The sequence below is a fragment of the Sorex fumeus genome, unplaced genomic scaffold, assembly GCF_029834395.1.
Source record: "Sorex fumeus unplaced genomic scaffold, SorFum_2.1 ptg000051l, whole genome shotgun sequence".
Taxonomy (NCBI): Eukaryota; Metazoa; Chordata; class Mammalia; order Eulipotyphla; family Soricidae; genus Sorex; species Sorex fumeus.
Window position 1 is genome coordinate 13,944,360 of NW_026606108.1, and position 20,026 is coordinate 13,964,385.

The window sequence follows — 20,026 nt, forward strand, 5'->3', positions numbered from 1 at the left end:
GTTTGAAAGTGTTTAGTATGACTTTCAGTGTAGAGATGGTTAATGGGTTGTTTATTGCATAAAGGGTTGTCAGAAAAATTGAGGATTGAGGATGCATAAAGGTTGTCTGAAAAAATTGAGGAATTTTCAAGCAAGTAACAAAGATTTTATCTCTCCCACTGACTAGTAGCTTCTCATACCCACCCTGTAATTGATAGTACACTTTTATTTTTAATTCTTATCCACAAATATCCAATATGGTTTATTCCTTACTTGTTTGATTTTTGTTTTTGTTTATTTTAATCAAGGATATAATTTGATTTTGATGTGGAAATAGAGTTTGACAATCTGGAAATTTCTTTTATTTGACTACCATGGATTTTACTTGATACATTTTTAAAACTGTAAAGAGTAAATTGAAAATGTCAAGAGCTTCCAGGGTTTCTAGAAAGAGGTAAAATTAACAAATCTTCCTTTAATGATCAGAACTGGAAAATATAAAAGTACCTAAGTGGAGCTGTTGTGTTCATGTCCTCAGTTTTTATTTTGTCATTGCAGCATGAGTGATCCACTTCTATTTGTTTGCACATTTTCCAGTTGACTATCTCTCACCAATATATCAACTTCCTGACTTTTGGTTGTGTCAGTAAATGTCTACTTTCACTCCATTAGAGGCCTGTTTTGGACCCCTTTATTGGATATGATGAAGACTCCATGGATTCAGAGACATCATCCATGGCCTCATTTAGAACAGACCGAACACCAGCGACTCCTGATGATGATTTGGATGAAGTAAGCTCTTCTAATCTTATTACCACATCTTGCCTTAAATGAGAGAATAAGCATTTTGCTTTTACCTCCTTTTTTGAACAGCACAAAATAATCTCTTAATAGTGGCCAATTTTGAGAGCACACTTAACTTTCTTACCTCCAGGGAAATGCTCCACTTATTCATGTCATCCTCTTAGAAATATCTCTAGACTTCAGCTCCATTTGAAGTTTTCTTTCAAAGTAAAAGCTATTTGTCTCCCTAGTTATTCATCATACTTTTATAGGGAAGGCATGACCAAAGTACAAGCTTTCAGATACAATATAAGATGATGTTTACCAAAGTGTGCTCTTGTACACCACCTTCATAGAAAAAATTTGAGATTAAATTATCATAAAAATTCCTAGACTTTCTCCCCTAGATCTCCTAACTTAAAATCTTGGGTAGACCTCTAAACCTGCCTTTTCCTCCAAAAAAATCTTTGCTCGAGAGGCCCTCCCGTTGATCATCGATTTGCTCGAGCAGGCCCAGTAACGTCTCCATTGTGAGACTTTGTTGTTACTGTGTTTGGCATATCAAATACGTCACGGGGAGCTTGCCAGGCTCTGCCGTGCGGGCGAGATACTCTCGGTAGCTTGCCGGGCTCTCCGAGAGGAGTTATTATATTATGTCTGAAGTTTAAAATCTTAAGCTGCAAAATGTTTTTAAAAATATCTTGGTAAGCAATTGTTGGATATGAATATTGAAACATGAGACTCAAACTTTGAGGGATATTTTGCTCAAATTTGAATCAAAGACCTGGGTAAGGTTTATCTCACCTAGATCAAAACTTGAGTGTAATTCAAGCTTAAATCAGAAATGCATGAATAACTAGATGTTTCTTTCGTTAATAAATATTTCCACAATGTACAGTATTGTGTCCATGCACACCTTTTAAAATTAATCAGGGGCCAGAGAGTTAGTACAGGGGTAAACGCATATGCATTATGTGTGGCCAAACCTAGTTCTATTTCCAGTACCCCGTGGTCGCCTTAACTTTGATGGGTGCAGTCCTGGAGGCCTGAGAACATTGCTGCATATGGTCTGGGTTACCTCCAGCATCAGAGAACTCAAGCAACACTGCAAACTAGGGTTCTTGCCTTAAACTTGCCAGCCCCAGTGGTCCAAGAATTGTGGGAGGAATCCCTGCTTATGGGGCCCACCAAAGAATACAGTCGCACAGAATTTTTTGAAGTACTTTAAGTTTTCTTAAAAGTATTCACATTTAATATTTCATGTTGCATAAAACAACTGAACATAACACAATTATTTTCTTAACCTAAGAGTTTAGCTGCTGAAGAATCTGAGCTACGATTTCGACAGTTAACTAAAGAATACCAGGCCCTCCAAAGAGCATATGCCCTCCTGCAGGAGCAGACTGGAGGCATCATTGATGCAGAAAGGGAAGCCAAGGTCAGTATACATTGACTTGCTAGTGGCAGTCATAGCCAAAGCACTTTGGATGTAGAAATATCAATGGATAGCCTTCCCCAGTGCTTCTCTTCACTGCAGCTTTTGAACCATTTTATCTTTATGTCAACTAATCTAGAATCTAGAGACAGTAGAACCAACTAGATCTATGTTTTGTTCAGTTGAAGATAGTTAAGTACATAGTTCTTATCCTTCGTATTTGAAAATGTGTATCTTCAAAGGTAGGCCATATTAAGATTTTACAATTTGTTTCTTTAAATTCTGTGCTTAGAGGAAAAAATGAGCTGTTCATCTTTCAATAGCATTGGGTAGGCAGTTTCTTAATACATTCACAGTATTACACTTGTCAGCTTATCAAGCTCTTTCACTGACAAAATATCATTTAGTACACATGATAATTCCCTAAGGTAGATATTTTAGAAAAGAGGAATTTAAGAGCTAGAGAGGTTCACAGAGTTGTCTGAGATTATACAGCTAATGGAAAACTGGAATTTCAATTCAAATATTATTAGGTCAGGTATTCTTTCCTGTGTGTCACAGCTGCCTCTTGTAAGCTAATTTCAAAAAGCAAAAATGAAATGCATATAGTGCTGTTGCTTAACTTTTAATGAGTACTTGCTGTGTTCTAGTTATAGCAATGAGCATTTTACACGCAATATTTTTATAATCCTAAAAATCCTGTGATTGTTATGTCAGTAGTAGAAAATGAAAGAGGAAATAGGAACCCAGTACATCTTTGCATAAAGCTAACCTGTGTTAGCTTTAAATCAGAACCCAGTATACCTTCGTTTAAAGCTAATGTTTGTAGCTGAGTTACATTAAAACAGGAGTGTGAACCTAGTCCTTCTAAATTCAGAATGGTATACCTATCTCATAGATTGATTTACATTGGCTAAGAAGTGTGACCGCTCAGTTTTTTTCCCTTGCTTTTTTGTTTAAAGGGTCTATAGTATTCTGAGGAGTGTTGTAGCAACTATTATTGGTCACTTTGTAGAAAAGAATAGATAATAATATTATATCTTTTAAAGACAGAAAATGGGGCCAGGGAGTACAAAGTTAAGAGAGAGTACATGCACCTGGGTTTTCTATCTCTGGCTACATGGCCTCAAATGCATCGTCAGGTGTGACTTTGAGCGTCTCGCAGCCGGTGGGTGCCTGAGCACTGCATCCTCCACCTAGCACTGAACCACCAGTTCAACTGACCAAGTCTTGCGAAGATTAGCATGCATGGGGGTCCCCATGTATTTCCCCCCACAGATAAGTCAGTATATATGTACATATCGGTGAATAAACGTATTTATACAAATCAGTTGTGAGGAACAGGGAGATCCTAAAGTGATCAGAATACCTGGATTGGATCTCCAGGACCACATAGCCTCCTAAGCTTCACCAAATGTATCCCACAAAGGTCCCCAAGTACCACCAGGTCATAAGAAATTCTTTCGTGTTGTACTCACTTGTTGAGCTCTGGAATTTTGATTTTTACCAGGCACAAGAACAACTCCAAGCTGAGGTGCTAAGATATAAAGCCAAAATTGAAGATCTGGAAGCAACCCTGGCTCAAAAGGGGCAGGTAGGCATTTGAGTGCTAGCCCTTCTCCACAAGCAGAAAATTGGATTTGACCTTCCTCTAGCTGGCCCCGTGCATGGGCCTGCATCCAGGACATGGCTTGGCTCACCATAGTGACCTTTCTCAAACTGTCAGAATGTTCAGCTCTATGTTTCTGTCCCTGGTGTTTTTCTGGCCAGAATGTGAACCCAGCTACAGTGCAACAAGTGAGGTCGGGCAAAAGGGAGTGCCCAAAAAAAGAGGAACCTTGTATTATAACCTAGATTTGTCATAAAATTTTAGGACAAAGACCCTACCTCCAGCTGCATTCTTTGCCTCTATGCTACATTTATGGTTCTGCATTTTAATGTTTTCCATCCATATGTATCTGGCCTGTGTGCATTCTGACCCTTTTCACTTTTTGCCTGTGTGGTCACTTCTGAGTCCCCAGAAGGCTGGTCCTGGATTATTCATCCTGGAAAAAGGCAGAGATAGTGAGTGACAATGAAAAGGGGGTTCAATTTTCTTGGCAACTTTGAATAGGGAGCTGGCAAGAATGGGTGGCATCTACCACTCTTTGGCAGACAAACAAACTGGGTGAAAAAGACGACCGCTCTGGCAAAGTAGTGTGACAACACATGCTCTTTCGTGCCCCTCCGAAATGCTGACTGCGCCATATTCTTTGTCAAACAGGATTCACACTGGGTAGAAGATAAGCAACTTTTCATTAAGAGAAACCAGGAGCTTTTAGAAAAGGTATGTTGGTTACAACACCCTAGTGGGGTAGAGGAGAAAATGATGAGAGATCCAGGAGCAGCAGGGGGTCCTCTCAGGAGTGGCACAGGGGCTCGGGGAAGGGTTGGCTTTGCCGGCGCTGTGCTCTCCTCTGCTGCGTGTGCAACTGCATCCCTGTCATTGCCATTACCATCAGTTAAGTGGCACGTGTGCATGGCTCTGCGCTGGGCGTTGTGCCTACTGGGAAGGATGTGATCCCTGAAACCTACTGAGATTTGTTAACTATATATAGTTAACAAATATATATATATTGTATATATCCTATATGTCCTATATATGCATATATATATATAGACACCCACACGTGCACACATCTGTGTGATTGTCCATCTGAAAAACACACTGATTAGTACCTGTCATTTTGTGTAAGGAAGGGGCTCCAAAACTATGCCACAACATGGCATAGACTAAGTTCTTACATGCTTTTTGCTAAGCTTAGCAGTGTGTGTGTGTATACATATATGTATATATATTTTTTTATGAAAGAACTTCTTTAAAAAATGTATCCAAAATGTTATGTACAGGAGACTGTTCAACAAACCAAGATGCAAAAAGTATACTTATGGCTTAATAGATATTATTTATTTTAGTTATCTGGACAAAGACCTTTTGTTTGGTAAAAGAAATATGTTAAAGCTAAAGGTGGCTTTTCCTTTGGTATTTAGCTTCCCCAAATCTAGTGAGGTGGTTCTAAATCATCTTATGTAGCTCTTAACAAGAACTGAACTGGAAAGCATTATAGTTATCTCATTTGTCCAAATGAGATAACCATATAAATTAATGTATTATTATTTCCACCAAGATTGAATAGACTTTATATATCACATAGAGTTGCCTTCAGCAACCTTGGAACATAAGAAAGGGAAGAAGGTATTTGTCCTTTCTCCCTCTGTTTTGGCAAGTTGGAGCATCCTATCTTGCTTTCTGCATAATGAGAGATGATGATGTATAGATGGAAAGGTGTGCTTGAAATGAAAATGGGAACTCACAGAAAGGTCTAGGATTCCTAAAAAACTCCACAAGACATTACTCCTGACCTATATATTGCAGTCTGTGAATCAAACTGTGGTCCATTAGAGACATGGATCTCCAGAAACATCTTCTCGTGGTCCCCCAAATCCAAGATTCTAAGAAGTAGAATCTCTTTTGTGATCCCAGCGAACTTTGAAAATCATTCATTCACTAAACATTAAAAATTCTGAATCGAGGGACAGTGAAACAGCACATGAGTTAAGGCACTTACCCTACATGCAGCCAACTCCACTCAGTCGGCACCATGCATGGTCCCTGAACACTACTAGGAGTAATCCCAGGACAAAGAGCCAAGAATAATCTCTGAGTATGACTGAATGTACCCCCTCCAAAAAAAAGTTGATGACATTAACTGATGTCACATAATATCTCACTATTTTCCCAAGATTTTTTCCTGTTTTATATCATAAAACAATAAGTAAAATAGAATTTTAGTTGTCTCAAAGGAGCACAGAAATAAATGCTATGACATTTTTTTTACCAAATGTTTTTCATTATAATTTTCCTTGCCCTTGATTATTTGGGATAACAGTAGAACCTTTTAGCTGAGATTACTTACTAGAACCCTTCCATTAAAAAGTCACTGAGGCTAGAGAGAGAGTACAGTAGGTAAGGCACTTACTAAATGTTTTAATTGCTTGGGAAAAATAAGGTTAATCTAACCATAAAAAATATTTGATTTTAATTTTAGGATATAAAATAGTGACTGTATGTAAGGTAAACATGTATAGCTAATAGCAAAAGCAATCCGTAATATATTGCAGGTCATAAAGATTTTCTGATCCATGGTAGACATAGACCCTGTATGTAAACAAGATGTGTTTGTACTCAACTGACGTGATTTCCTGCGTCATCAGGTTATGAGTCCCTATAAGAAAGGAGAGATCGTATCGTTGGTAAAGCACTTGCCTTGCATGCTGTTGACCTGGATTCGATCCCCAGCATCTCAGTGATCCCCTGGGTTCACCAGGAGTGATTCCTGAGTGCAGAGCCTAGAGTAACCCCTGAGTATCACCAGGTTTGGCAAAAAAAAAAAAAAGACATAAAGAAAAAAAAGAAAGGGTCTATAAGAGACTGTAAGAAAGCCCAATATGAAAACAAAAGAAAAAGATGTTGCTTCTAAATGGGTAGATCAAAGCAGACTCTTTGGGGAAGAATTATTAATTTGGTATACAAGGAAATGTAGGAATTTCTTACATTGAAAAGAATTGAACAGAGCTATGAACACATACAGTTTTGGGAATTGTCAGTCACAGAGTAAATTGGGGTTTCTAGATTTGTGTATGTACTTGTTTATGTGTATTCACATGGGACTATGTGTAGAGATGATGAATATTATAAATAAAACTGAAAAGTTAGATGGTAATGAGAATATTAGTTGAATTCTGTTTGAAGAGTTTGACTTTATTCTGTACTTAGTTGGAATTCAGTTGTTTTGCTTATAATCAGAGTTGTTGTTAAAGGTTATTTCTCTGAGTCCTTGTAACACTTGAAATAATGGATTGAAAATTTCCCTCAATTTCTCTGTTAAATCCAGTTTAAGACATTGTCTATGAACTGGGCATAATGTATACTCTCAGATTCTCTTCACAAGGCCTCTAGTCTGTGTGTCAATGAATGGAGTTGTTCTTTAGTACTGTTTTTTTATTTGTATTCAATTAAATGACTTTGATTTATGAAGTTATTGATAATTTAATACAATATTCCAATATTAAGCCCACAACTGACATCAACTTCTCTCCACCAGTGTTGCCATGGTCTACCCCTACCCCCTCCTGTCAACTTGTCAGACACATTTCAAAGTTTAGTGGTTGTACTTCAGATCTCATGTTTTCAGTCTTGCTGATGAGTCTGTGCTTTGGATATATAGCTGTACCACTGCCCCACATCACCAGTGTACCCAAGTCCCCTGACTTCTATTTTCTCCATTATTTCCCTTTCTCGTCTTCATTCCCACCTTCATTTCTTTTCCTCTCTGTCCTTCTCCTTCCTATACTCTGGGACCAGAGGTGATCTAGCACTTCTTTTCTGACATAGAATCAATGGATAACTTAGAAGGAAAACCAGGTCTTATTCATATCTACTTAGGTCTTCCTTTTTTCTCCTTCCTTCCTTTCTTCCTTCCTATTTTGTGGTGTAGAACTCTAGCTAATTTATTCGCTGAATGAATGCTATCCATGCTTGCTTTGCAGAATTATAGATGCCTTTTGCACTGGTGACCTAATTTGAGATTTACTTTATTAGATAGAAAAACAGGAGGCAGAAAACCACCGATTACAACAGGAACTACAAGATGCCAGAGACCAGAATGAGCTGCTGGAATTTCGAAACCTAGAACTGGAAGTAAGGACATCATGATGATATTAATAAAAACAATTATAATCATTTACATGCACTGAGCATGCTCTGTGTGTGAGATGCTGGATTCAGAATGTCAGATCCATATTCTCCTTTGAAACTCATAACCAGAATTAAGATATTAGAGATAAATCATCTGAGTAAATTACTTGCCCATGTCCAATAACTAAATGGTATTAAAACATTGATGTAACTCGGTATTGTTTGTTCAGATTCTGTAGTTTTCACTACTATTGTATTCATTTAGAAAACTAATGAATATTATTATTTTAAATAATTTAACTATTATACATTAAACATATTCAGTATTCCATTGCTTTTCATTCTTTCCGTCCTTCACTGAATTCTGACTCATGTGTTGCATACGAAAATGTTTTACGATTAAATTGAATTTTTAAGCAAACTTTCCGTTTCTAATGCATTTGTGCAAAGACTAAACAGAGTTAGCATATTTTAGGAAATACTATGAAATCTGACCAAAATTTTCAAGTAGAATATATCACTTAGATCAGATTTTAATTATATTATGTGGAATCTGGCTTAAAGCATGATTGTATATGTGGGTTTGAAAAGAATGAGAAAAAAACTTAAGTTGACTTCTTTATTATTCAGCCAACAATTTCTTTGGGAGGTTTGGGTGAGTTAGTGTTGCTGTGCTTCATTGAAATGTTGTCATTTTGGTAACCTCCACATCTTCCTCAGAAAGCTTGAGTGGATTGAATATGCCAAATATCACTAGTTGTAATAAAACTTCGTGGTCAAAACTAGATGATTTGTGAAACCTAAAATATAAGTATTTATGACTTAAATTGCAGCAGTATTTCCCACGTTTTGATCATGAAAAATTTGCAAGCCTGAATGACACAATCCATCAATACCTTAGTTGAATGGTCAATTTTTTTCCATTAAATATAAGCACAAAGGACCTGAGAGATAGTGCAGGGACTGACACCTATGTTTTGCATGAAACTTACCACATTACCATCTATTACTGTCACCACATGGTCCTCCAAGCATCTCTAGGTGTGTCCCTGTAAGTTCTCTGACTAAGTGCGGTCTGGATAATTTCTGGCATCATGGGATCTTAGCAGCTCTGTATTCCTGAGTCCAGACCTTAATCCACCTGCCTAATTGGTCAAGAATTGCTGGTAGCACCCCTTATGCAGCACTTGAGAGGCAAAAATAAATAAACATAAACACCTGAAGTTTTATTTTTTCCCCAGTGTCATTGATAAATAGATAATAACACCAGCAAACACAAGTGTTTTATCAGTTGTTGTCTTTTTTGAAACTTCCCACTGATTCTTTACTGTATTTTTAAGGAAAGAGAGAGACGATCTCCTCCATTTAATCTACAAATCCACCCATTCTCAGATGGTGTGAGTGCTCTACAAATATACTGTATGAAAGAAGGTGTCAAGGTAGGTGCATGTTAAACTTTTTTCTTTATAGAAGAATCTGGTTATGATATTTGTTTTTTGTCACTTGAGGTCACTTTGATACAAACTGTAGAAATTATATTTAATTCACACCTGATTTATAGGAAAATCAGCAAAACCTGAAGTACAATGTGAGATAAGTATGAATGATAATAGCAAACAATACAGGAAACTGATTATTTAAAATAAAGTAATATAAAAGAATGATACAGAGCCCATATTGCTACAGATAATTACTTAATTTTTGATAAGAAATATTAAACAAATTCAAGAAACCTATTTAAAATATACCCGATAGAATCTATTTGTTTAGTCCCCTTTTTTTTGTATTCTAGAGGATAAAGAATTCATAATCTTGGAAGTTTGGTATTGGAAGAGATTTGCAATCATCTAGCCCATTATCTCTTCTTTATCACTGAGAAGAGAGTGATCCTTTTCATTCTATTGTCCTGCTATACTGCTATTTGAACTCTATTGATGAGAGGTCTTAAGATTTAAAAGTATATATACGTAGAAGATTGTGACTTTAGGGTCAAGTTCCATCTAAAACCCCTTTCATGGCCTTTAAACTTCTGACCTTCCTTGGGCTACATGAGAATTTTCAAACCAGAGCAGTCCTTTGATTCAGCTCTAATTAAATAGAAAGCACTTTATTTTGTTTTTTCTTAGATGTTTTTTCTCAGACAAGCCACAAACAACCTATGCTAATGTATATTATTTATATTTAAAAGGAATATTTAAAGTTCATCTTCTTTGAAGTGGCTAAAAATAGAGTAATAATAAACTGCTTATCATAAGATTAAATGATGTTAAACACTCAGAAAATGAAAATGCTCTCCGATTTTGTCCATGGCGGTCAAAATCACAACCAGGTTATTGAAAATGGTTGATGTTTTTAAGGTATTTTTATTACCTATTACTTTCCTTTCAAGTTCAAATCTATCATAGTTGAAAAAAATTGATTACCGAAAAAGTGAATAAGCAAGTCAAAGAGTCCTTACTACACCCTAGACTTATATATAATCACTTTATCCTCCAGATCAGCCTATGAAGGAGATATTTATGATTTGCATTTTGCAATTGTTGAAATGGAAAATGAGCTCTCTCATTTTCCTAGACACACAACTTAAAAGACATAATGAAAAGTTAAAACAAAATGGGTCAGAATGAAAACAATTTAAGAAAGAACAGTCCTTAAGATATCTTTTCTAACTTAAGTTTCAAACACTAACAGAGTAGTTTATTACATTGTGTCTTGGGCTTTATTTTGCAGGATGTAAATATTCCGGATCTTATAAAACAGCTTGATATCTTGGGTGATAATGGGGTAAGTATGAATTGGTTAGGTGTAGTGATGATACAAATTTTAATTTAAAAAAAATACTTGCCAATTTATCATGCGCATCTTCATGTAAAGATGTAGCTCCCAGTAGAGAAATGACTGTTAATCAAAACAACTTGGTTTTTAAAGGTTTATAAGGCTCTCTGGAAGAACTCAGTGGCAGAAATGGGAACTTGTAAAGTGCTTTTTATGGGCAGGTTTGAGATGTAAATGTCGTCCACATCTACAGTGATTAAAACTAATTGCCTTTTGACTGTTGCTAGGAGGCATCTGGCATGAAATCAGTCATGCAGTCTCCAATGCTGTTACATAGTGGGATTGGTGTTACTCCCATAGGAATGGATCTGAAAATCTGGAGAGATAATATGTCAAGTAAGCTAATTTCCCTGCAAGCAGTCAACCTGGGTTTGATCCCCAGTACGGTATCTAATACCCCAAGCCAACTCTGTATGATCCTTCAGTGCAGACCAAAAAAAATAAAATAAAATAAAAAAGGACAGGGAAACTGTAATTCCTTTTTTTTTCTCCCTAAGAAACACTCTCCAAGCAGGATCAAGGGATAAAAATTCAGTGGCTGGACCATTCATTGTGATACAGGTAGTCTATAGGAGTCACACCTTTTTTATTTATTTTTTTTTCACTTAAGAGTGAATGAAGGGAACTGAACTATGGCACAGCAGGTAGGGTGTTTGCCTTGCACACGGCCGACCTGGGTTCGACCCCCAGCATCCCATATGGTCCTCCAAGCACCGCCAGGAGTAATTCCTGAGTGCAGAGCCAGGAATAACCCCTGAGCATCGTTGGGTGTGACTCAAAATGCAAAAAAAAAAAAAAAAGAAAAAAGAAAGAAAAAAGCAAACCATCAAATAAGTCACATCAAACTAATGTTAATTGATTATGCTTTATTTTATTTTGGTTTCTGCTTTTCTAAATCTGTGACTATTACTAATATATCCTTATACAGAAACATCAATTCAGGAATATTAATACTAGAAAGTCATATTTATATACCTGTTACAAATTTTGGGTGAATCCTTGAAAACTTATTTAGTCAGCAGGCTAAATTATTTAGCAGTCATGCCATGTGCAGGAGGCTGGGGTTCTATACACAGCACTGCATTGTTCACTAGAGAGGAAAAACAGAATTACTAGTCATGTGAGCTGAAGCAATAGCACAGCAGGTAGGGTGTTTGCCTTGCACGTGGTCAACCCGGGTTCAATTCCTCCATCCCTCTCGGAGAGCCCAGCAATCTACCGAGAGTACCCCGCCCACACAGCAGAGCCTGGCAAGCTCCCCACGGAGTATTCAATATGCCAAAAACAGTAACAACAAGTCTCACAATGGAGACGTTACTGGTGCCAGCTTGAGCAAATCGATGAACAACGGGAGGACAGTGCTTCAGTGCTTCAGTGCTACAGTGCTACTAGTCATAACATTTTGTGAAGGTTCCATGTGTGAACGGGCAGTAATCTGTGCCAGGTAGAAAATATTTTATGGGTTGAAGAGATGGTACAGCAGATAAGACACTTGCCTTGCATGCAGTGATCATGTCACCCCTTGTCACCCCATAAGGTCCCCCGAACACTGCCAGGAGTGATCCCTAAGCTCAGAGCCAGGAATAAGCCCTGAGCACAGTTGGTGTTGTCCCAAACCAAATTAATAAATAAAGATAAAACAAATGCTTTCTGAAGTGTCTTCAGTTTCTTTTTCTTTTTCTTTTTTTTTCTTTTACAGAATTTAAGGAATGAAGAACAAGTGGCCATAATTCAGGCTAGTACTGTGCTGTCCCTGGCAGAAAAGGTAATAATTTAAATATTCAGATCAATTTAGTGTCATCTAACCCCTGATAAGCAGGGTCGGATTTGAGGTTTATTCCCTTCACACATAACTTTGCATCCCTAAATACCTAATAAATATTTTATTTTTAAGCATGGTAAAAATATCCAGGGAGAATGAGACTGCATAAAGAAAATCTATACACTGATTTGGGATGGGTAGATAATTCGTGCTTTTATGTATTTTTAAAACTAGAATAATATAATTCTATAAAATATATCAATATAATTATATATCTGTATGATCTATATAACATATAATTCTATGTAACACTATAATTCTTCACAATTGAAAATGTTGTTTAAAAACAGAAATGGGATCAGAGAAATGGTGGAAGAGTTATATACATAACACACCTTGTTTCCAGCTTACCCAGTAACTTGGAGGGGCTCACTGAAAACTCACTCTGAAAGCTTGGTATGGGAGTGGTCATGTACTCTGGCCCTCTTGTGTCTAAACCTTACAGATGACAAAAAGAGAAGAAAAGAGTTATATGGCTAAATATATTCAGGGTGTCATGAGTATAGAGATAGACAGAAAAGCCATGTGTTCATAGTTTGAATAAAATGAGAACAACATGCTTCTTGAGATGCCTTCATAATCCCCAAATGTATAAAAGGCTTTCTGAAAAAGGAAACCATGGGTAAGCAGTCACTTTCTACAATGTGAAGCAAGGGAATAGTACAGGTCAAAGAACCCAGTTATGTTACTCAAAGCATAAAAACATAAGGAAAAACAATAGGAGGTAGAGTGGGAAACGCTACTATGAAATCAAAGAGCACTTAACACAATCCTCCTTTTGGATCATGAGTCTTGCAAACCTGAAGTGTTGGAAAAAGGACATTTAGCTGACAACTGGAGAAGTTTTAAGATAAAGCAGATGTCCAAATAGAAAAGGAATTAATATTGATTTTGCAAGGTACAAAAATGACTTGGTGATTATGGAAAAAAGACTTGCATTTTAGGACCATAAAGAAGAAATGAAAGAAAAACTTGGTTGCTTTATATTTCTTCAATAGATAAAAGAAACTCTTCCATACTCTGACCTATGTAGGAGTGATGTAACTTTTACTTAGGATGAAGTTCACTTAACACTTACATTGCACTTTTTCTGCCAAGCACTATATATAAATGCCAATCTGCTGGTACCTGTACATCCGTATTTCACACGTGGGGAATCTGAAGCACAGAGCAGAGACACATCTGAAAAAGATGAAGCCAAGATTTATATGTCAGCAGTCTGTACCCAGGGTCAGTGATCTTAACCTAGGTACCAAACTTCCTTTCAAACATCCAATTAAAAACAGGAAATACTCTGCAATGTACATAGAAGCTAATCTGTTAGAGTTGCAGTGAATTGACACCAGCCTTTATTTATCTCCGTTGCAAAACTGGTGTTTGATTCAATAGAGCAGAGTGGGTATAAAATGAGGACTGAGATAAGTAAGACACAAATCTGTCCTTAAAGGACTCATGGTCTGTGCATCTACCTTTTGGAAGATCTTTGTAATTCATAGATCAAAGCCTTCCTTTGGGATTCACAGATAAATGTTTCTACCTCCAAGTAATTCTAAATGTCAAACTTGAATGTTCTGAGATTAGTGATTTGAATAACAGTCTACTATAAAGAGAAATATCTTTACTCTAAGGCTGGGCCTCAACAGGTTTCCAACATGTGACATAGCATTCAAATAATAGCTTTGCCTTATATAAAATAGTATGGGCCTGTACTACACTTACTACTGTGAGTGCTTTATCTTATTGCCCCTTCTAACCATCCTATTTCCGTCCTGTGATTTCACTTTCACAGATGAGAAAACTGAGGCAAGGGATATTCATTAACTAGTTTTGATCATGGAAGTGAAAAGGGAAAAACACATAAATCTATCTAAAGCCTATGACTAACCTATTTTAATTCACAGTGCTTTTAAAACATTATTTTGAGCTGCCGTATGGCCCAGCAATTCCACTTTTGAGTATATACACCCAGGATAAAAATGCATTCTCTCAAAAGGATATATGTACATATTATTCATTGCTGCCTTTGGTCCTATTCATTGCTCCTCTTAGTTCAATAACTAAAATATGGACTTATAGGTGACTAACAACAGATGAATGAATTATGAAGATGTAGCTTGTATACACAATGGAATACTATGTAGCTGCAAGCATTGATAATTCATGCAATTTGCTACAAACTGGTTGAAACTGGAAGATATCATTTTGAGTGAAGTAAGCCAGAAGAAGAAATGCAAACACAGGATAATCTCACTTTTCTATCTATATAGAATTACTGCACAAGGAAATGTAATAATTGGGGGTAGGGGGTGCCTAGATCACCCTCACCCTTGACCCCAGACTACAGCGAGAAGGACAGAGAAGGAAATAAATCAAGGGTGGAGGGAAGAAGAAGATGAGAAAGGGAAATAATGGGGGAACAGGGGTTGAGGCCTTAGTTATACCAGTAATGTGGGAGAGTGATATAGCCATATATCCCAAACTCAGACTCAACAACACTGAAAATATGAGATCTAAAATGTAACCAGTGAAATTTGTAATGAATGTGACTGTAAAGGTGACAGCATGGGGTGAGGAAGGGGAGGGATGGAGCATGGGAACACTGATGGAGGGCAGCTGCCATTGGTGACAGGATTGGGGTTGAAATACTAAATGCCTAAATCTCAACTATCAATAACTTTATAAATCACAGTTCTTCAAATAATTTTTTAAAAAGCATGATTTATGGGGACAGGAAGGATTGTACAGTGGATAAAAGGCCCCTGCCTTGCATGCGGCCAACCTGGTTCAGTGCCCAACTCCCCATATGGTCCTCTGAGCCTGCTGAAACTAATCCCTGAGTGTAGAACCAGGAGTAAACTTTGAGTATAGTCAAGTGTGGCCCCCAAACTAAACAAATCCAAATAAAATATTATTTATGATTTTAAAAAAAATTTCTCAAGGGCTGGAGCGATAGCACAGTAGGTGGGGCGTTTGCCTTGCATCCGGTCAACCCGGGTTTGATTCCTCCATCCCTCTTGGAGAGCCTGGCAAGCTACCGAGAGTACCCTGCCCGCATAGCAAAGCCTGACAAGCTCCCCGTGGTGAATGTGATATGCCAAAAACAGTAACAAGTCTCACAATGGAGATTTTACTGGAGCCCACTCAAGCAAATTGATGAACAACAGGACAGTGCTGCAGTGCTGCAGTGTCCTATATAAGGACATATAGGCAGCAAGCAAGAAAAAAGAATGGATTTAAAGCTAAGTCATATGCAAAGGCTGTTTTCTCTATTTTCTCTTTCTCTCTCTTTCTCTCTCTCTATACACACACACACACACATATTGTGACTAAAGAAATAGTACAGTGCGTAAGGTATTTGCCCCTGAAATGTAGCTGATCCCTGGCACCATATACAGTCCAAGCATCACCAAGAGTAATCCCAGAACACAGAGCCAAGAGTGAGCACTGAGCACTTCAAGTTGTGGCCCAAAACAAAAGGAACCCCCCCAAAAAAAAACAAAAAAATGACTTTTGATTGAAATCTGTTTCAAGGGGGAAGAAAAGGATGTAAAAGTGCTGAGCACTTAGTACCTCTTCAGTTTCCTGTACTATTTTCTTGCCCATCTTCTTTATAGCCAACACACAGTTGGAAACGGTGTCCCCTTGTGAATACCTAATGTACAAAATATTGTCCACATAACTTATTATATTAGTAGTATGACATAACCATTTAAAATAAATGTTAGACATTATAATTTAATCAGTATTATACTATAGACCAGAACTGGAGCAATAGCACAGTGGTAGGGCGTTTGCCTTGTGCACAGCCAGCCAGGCCAAGTCATGTTCTATTCCTCCGCCCCTCTCGGAGAGCCCGGCAAGCTACCGAGAGTATCTCGCCCACGAGGCAAAGCCTGGCAAGCTACCTGCGACGTATTCAATATGCCAAACACAGTAACAACAAGTCTCCAAAAATAGAGACATTACTGGGCCCGCTCGAGCAAATTGATGAACAATGGGAGGACTCTGTGTGTGTGTGTGTGTGTGTGTGTGTGTGTGTGTGTGTGTGTGATACTATAGACGAGGCCTTATGTATATCATAACCTTTAATCTTCACATTAGTAATAATCCCATTTTATAGGTAAGAAGTGAGGTTTAGAGAAATTATGTAACCTATGTAAAACAAAAAAAAATAGAATGTGATTAGGACCAAAGTTGTGTGCCTTCATAACCCACAATTCACTTATTATGCCAGTTACAATCTCAGCAGACTGATATTTAACTTGGTGGAAACTGTTTATAATTTATTCTATTAAGCTATATGAGCTAGGTTCAAACTATAGTATTAAACGTTTAAATTGATTGAGAGTGTTGATCAAAGCTGACATTAATTCCATATAACAAAATATACTCTGAGTGTAAGGAGAAATAAATTACATTATATAATTTCAAGTGTCAAAAATTACTCTTTACTACTTACCTGTAATTTCATAAACAAAAAAAAATGCCTTTTCTCCAATTTCACCTGGCCTTCTTTCATTTTTATATTCTAGCCATAGAAAATTGGGTTTCTTCTGGGAACTTGCTCTTAATTTTTGCCTAACCATCTCTGACTTGATTTTCCATTTCCAGACTAATATTCTTTTCTAAGAATGCCTCTTATGGGATTCTGCCATGAAAGTTAAAAAGTTTGCCTAAATTCACCGTATAGCTTTAAGTACCCAGCACATGGTTTGATTCATGGTGGATGTCAATGAATGCATTTGCTGACTGAATACAAAGACTGGGGGAAGAAAATAAAAACTAAAATCTAGCTTCTGAACTTAGTGATAAACTATATCAAATGTTAACTTCACTCTTCAGTCTGATTCCTAAAATATGAGGGCAAGAGACTATGCAAAAGAGCAAGTAACTAGAAATATCCTAACAAGTAACAAATATCCTAACATCCTAACAAGTAATCATGACAAATACTTTTCTTCTTCTTTTCTTTTTAGTGGATCCAGCAAATTGAAGGAGCAGAGGCTGCCTTGCACCAGAAAATGATCGAACTGGAAAGTGATATGGTGAGTACAACTATGCAGAATCAGAAAAATAAGATAAACTGACAAGACAAATGGAAAATAACTGCCCTCTACCAGTTTTATTTGGCACTGATGAAAGTTTATAGCCTCACTATTGGGCTGGAGCGATAGCACAGAGGTAGGGCGATTGCCTTGCACGCAGCCAACATGGCCGACCCGAGTTCGATTCCTCCGCCCCTCTCGGAGAGCCCGGCAAGCTACCGAGAGTATCTCACCCGCACGGCAGAGCCTGGCAAGCTCCCCGTGACGTATTCGATATGCCAGACACAGTAACAACGAAGTCTCCAATGGAGACGTTCCTGGGCCCGCTCGAGCAAATCGATGATCAACAGGAGGGCCTTTACCTTTTTTACCTTATTGTGTACAGACTATGGACTTTCCCAGAAGTGCCCAACAATTTCAAACAAGTTATATACTACAGAAAAACAAAGTAAAAATTGATATTATCTGGACAGTATTTCCCATCCTAAGGTTGGAGTGAGGTGTTTCTTTTCTGATTCTAAGAAACAAATTGCCCTTATAAAGGTATAGGGAAAAAAACTATAGAAATGGGGGATGTGAGTGATTTTTAGAATCACATTCTAAATCTAAATCACATTCACTAGAATGGCTTCTATCAAATAAATAGAAAATAGTAAATTTTGATGAAGATGTAGAGAAATTTGTAGGGAAATTTGAATCCTTATGGATGGTTGGCTGGAAAGCAAACTGATGCACAACTGTTTAAAGAAAATGATGAGGTGGTTTATCAGGAAAAAAGCAAGTTAAATTTACAAAAATACCAAAATAATTTCAAATTCTTGGTATATATTCATAAACAATTGAAAACAAAGGCTCCAAGAAATGTTAGTTTATTTCTTGTATAATTCAAAGAAGAATTAAATTCAACAGTTAAATATAGAAGCCACACGAGTGTCTATCAGCAGATTCATGGGTGAACAAAATGGTATGTATGTCAATAAAATATTATTTTCACCTTGAAAAAAGGCAGACAATTTTGACACATGATAAAACATCACTGAACCTTGAGGACGTTATGATGAGCAGTAAGTCATAAAAGGACAACTACTGCATGACTGTACTTATATAGATGGTCTAGAATAGTTATGGTGTATGTCATTATCTTTTATGCTTTTTTTGCCTTGTTGTTTTACACAATCCCTGTGTGAAACTTAAAGTTGAATTGCTTTTCTAACAGAATAAATCTATCTTATGAAAGTGGTAGAATTAGTGATAAGATAATAATTAAATAAATAATTACTTATTTAATTAGGCTTATCTACAAATATGGTTCATTTTATAGGAGCAGTTCTGCAAAATAAAAGGCTACCTAGAAGAAGAACTAGACTACAGAAAACAGGCTCTCGATCAAGCATATATGGTAAGTTCATCAAGCAGATAAGGTTCCGAGAGTGTTTACAACTGTATACTGTGGCGTTACAATTATATGCAACATGTCATACATTGACGTGAATAGATCACACATATAGCTCTTTTAGTGAATTGTTTCCGTTCTAATTTTAGACTAAATATTTCCCTTACTTGCTGCTGTACTAATATTGTATTCAATAAATAATCATATTTTGCTTTAACATTCAAATGTGTGTTATTAAAAACTTAAGAAGTTTAAGTAGGAGTATACATTAAGAAATTCTTTTAAACTGAATCCAGTTGTTTATCTAAGAGATGTACCTAATAGTAGAAGGTATCTAATGAATGTTATCTTTATTTTAATTCACATCTTTCTCACAAGCTTATGAGGAATTAGTACTAATATTTCTGTAGTACATATGAGGAGATGAAGGCTACTAGAGTGAAATAACTCTACTCAAGTGAGCAGCTTCTGACCTGGATCCTGACACTGTGGGCCTTTACCACCCTATTTGGAATGTGCCTTTCCCTCTCCCATAGAGTATACAGAAGAGGGGACATCTGATTGTACCAGATTCATAATTCATAATTCCTAAGACTTGATAGAGCTTGCATTTCTTTTCATATATGTCCATATTCATTCCTTTTGGACAATCCAATAAATTCTTGGTAATGGAGAGAGAGAGAGAATGAGAGAGAAAGAGAGAGAGAGAGAAAATGAGAGAGAGAAAGAGAGAGAGAGAAAGAGAGAGAGAGAAGCTTAAAATAGGATAAAAAATTGCAAGCCTTGTGCCGGAAGAGATAGTACAGGAGTTAAGGTGCTTGACTTGTGCTTAGCTAACTCTGGTTAGATGCCTAGTACCACATACCATCTACCCAGCAATGCCAGAAGTAATCCTCAAGCACAGAGCCAAAAGTAAGCCCTGAGCACAGTTGAGTTTTGCCCAACACACTCCCTGAATAAAGTAAAAATTGCCACCCTTATGTTACCCTAGTAAACC

General features: G+C 37.0%; 1 protein-coding gene across 2 annotated transcripts in view; it reads left to right on the plus strand.

Moving 5' to 3' along the window:
- The window catches only part of JAKMIP2 (janus kinase and microtubule interacting protein 2), a 172,614-nt gene that overhangs the window by 134,315 nt on the left and 18,273 nt on the right, over positions 1–20,026 (plus strand). Inside the window, exons 9-18 of one of the 2 annotated variants that reach the window (XM_056124415.1) lie at positions 652–771; positions 2,072–2,200; positions 3,708–3,791; positions 4,461–4,523; positions 7,839–7,937; positions 9,275–9,373; positions 10,665–10,718; positions 12,469–12,534; positions 17,568–17,636; positions 18,958–19,035. In XM_056124415.1, coding sequence (XP_055980390.1) covers positions 652–771; positions 2,072–2,200; positions 3,708–3,791; positions 4,461–4,523; positions 7,839–7,937; positions 9,275–9,373; positions 10,665–10,718; positions 12,469–12,534; positions 17,568–17,636; positions 18,958–19,035 — 861 coding nt within the window. The remainder of the gene's footprint in view (positions 1–651; positions 772–2,071; positions 2,201–3,707; positions 3,792–4,460; positions 4,524–7,838; positions 7,938–9,274; positions 9,374–10,664; positions 10,719–12,468; positions 12,535–17,567; positions 17,637–18,957; positions 19,036–20,026) is intronic. The other variant, XM_056124416.1, reaches the window with a different exon arrangement.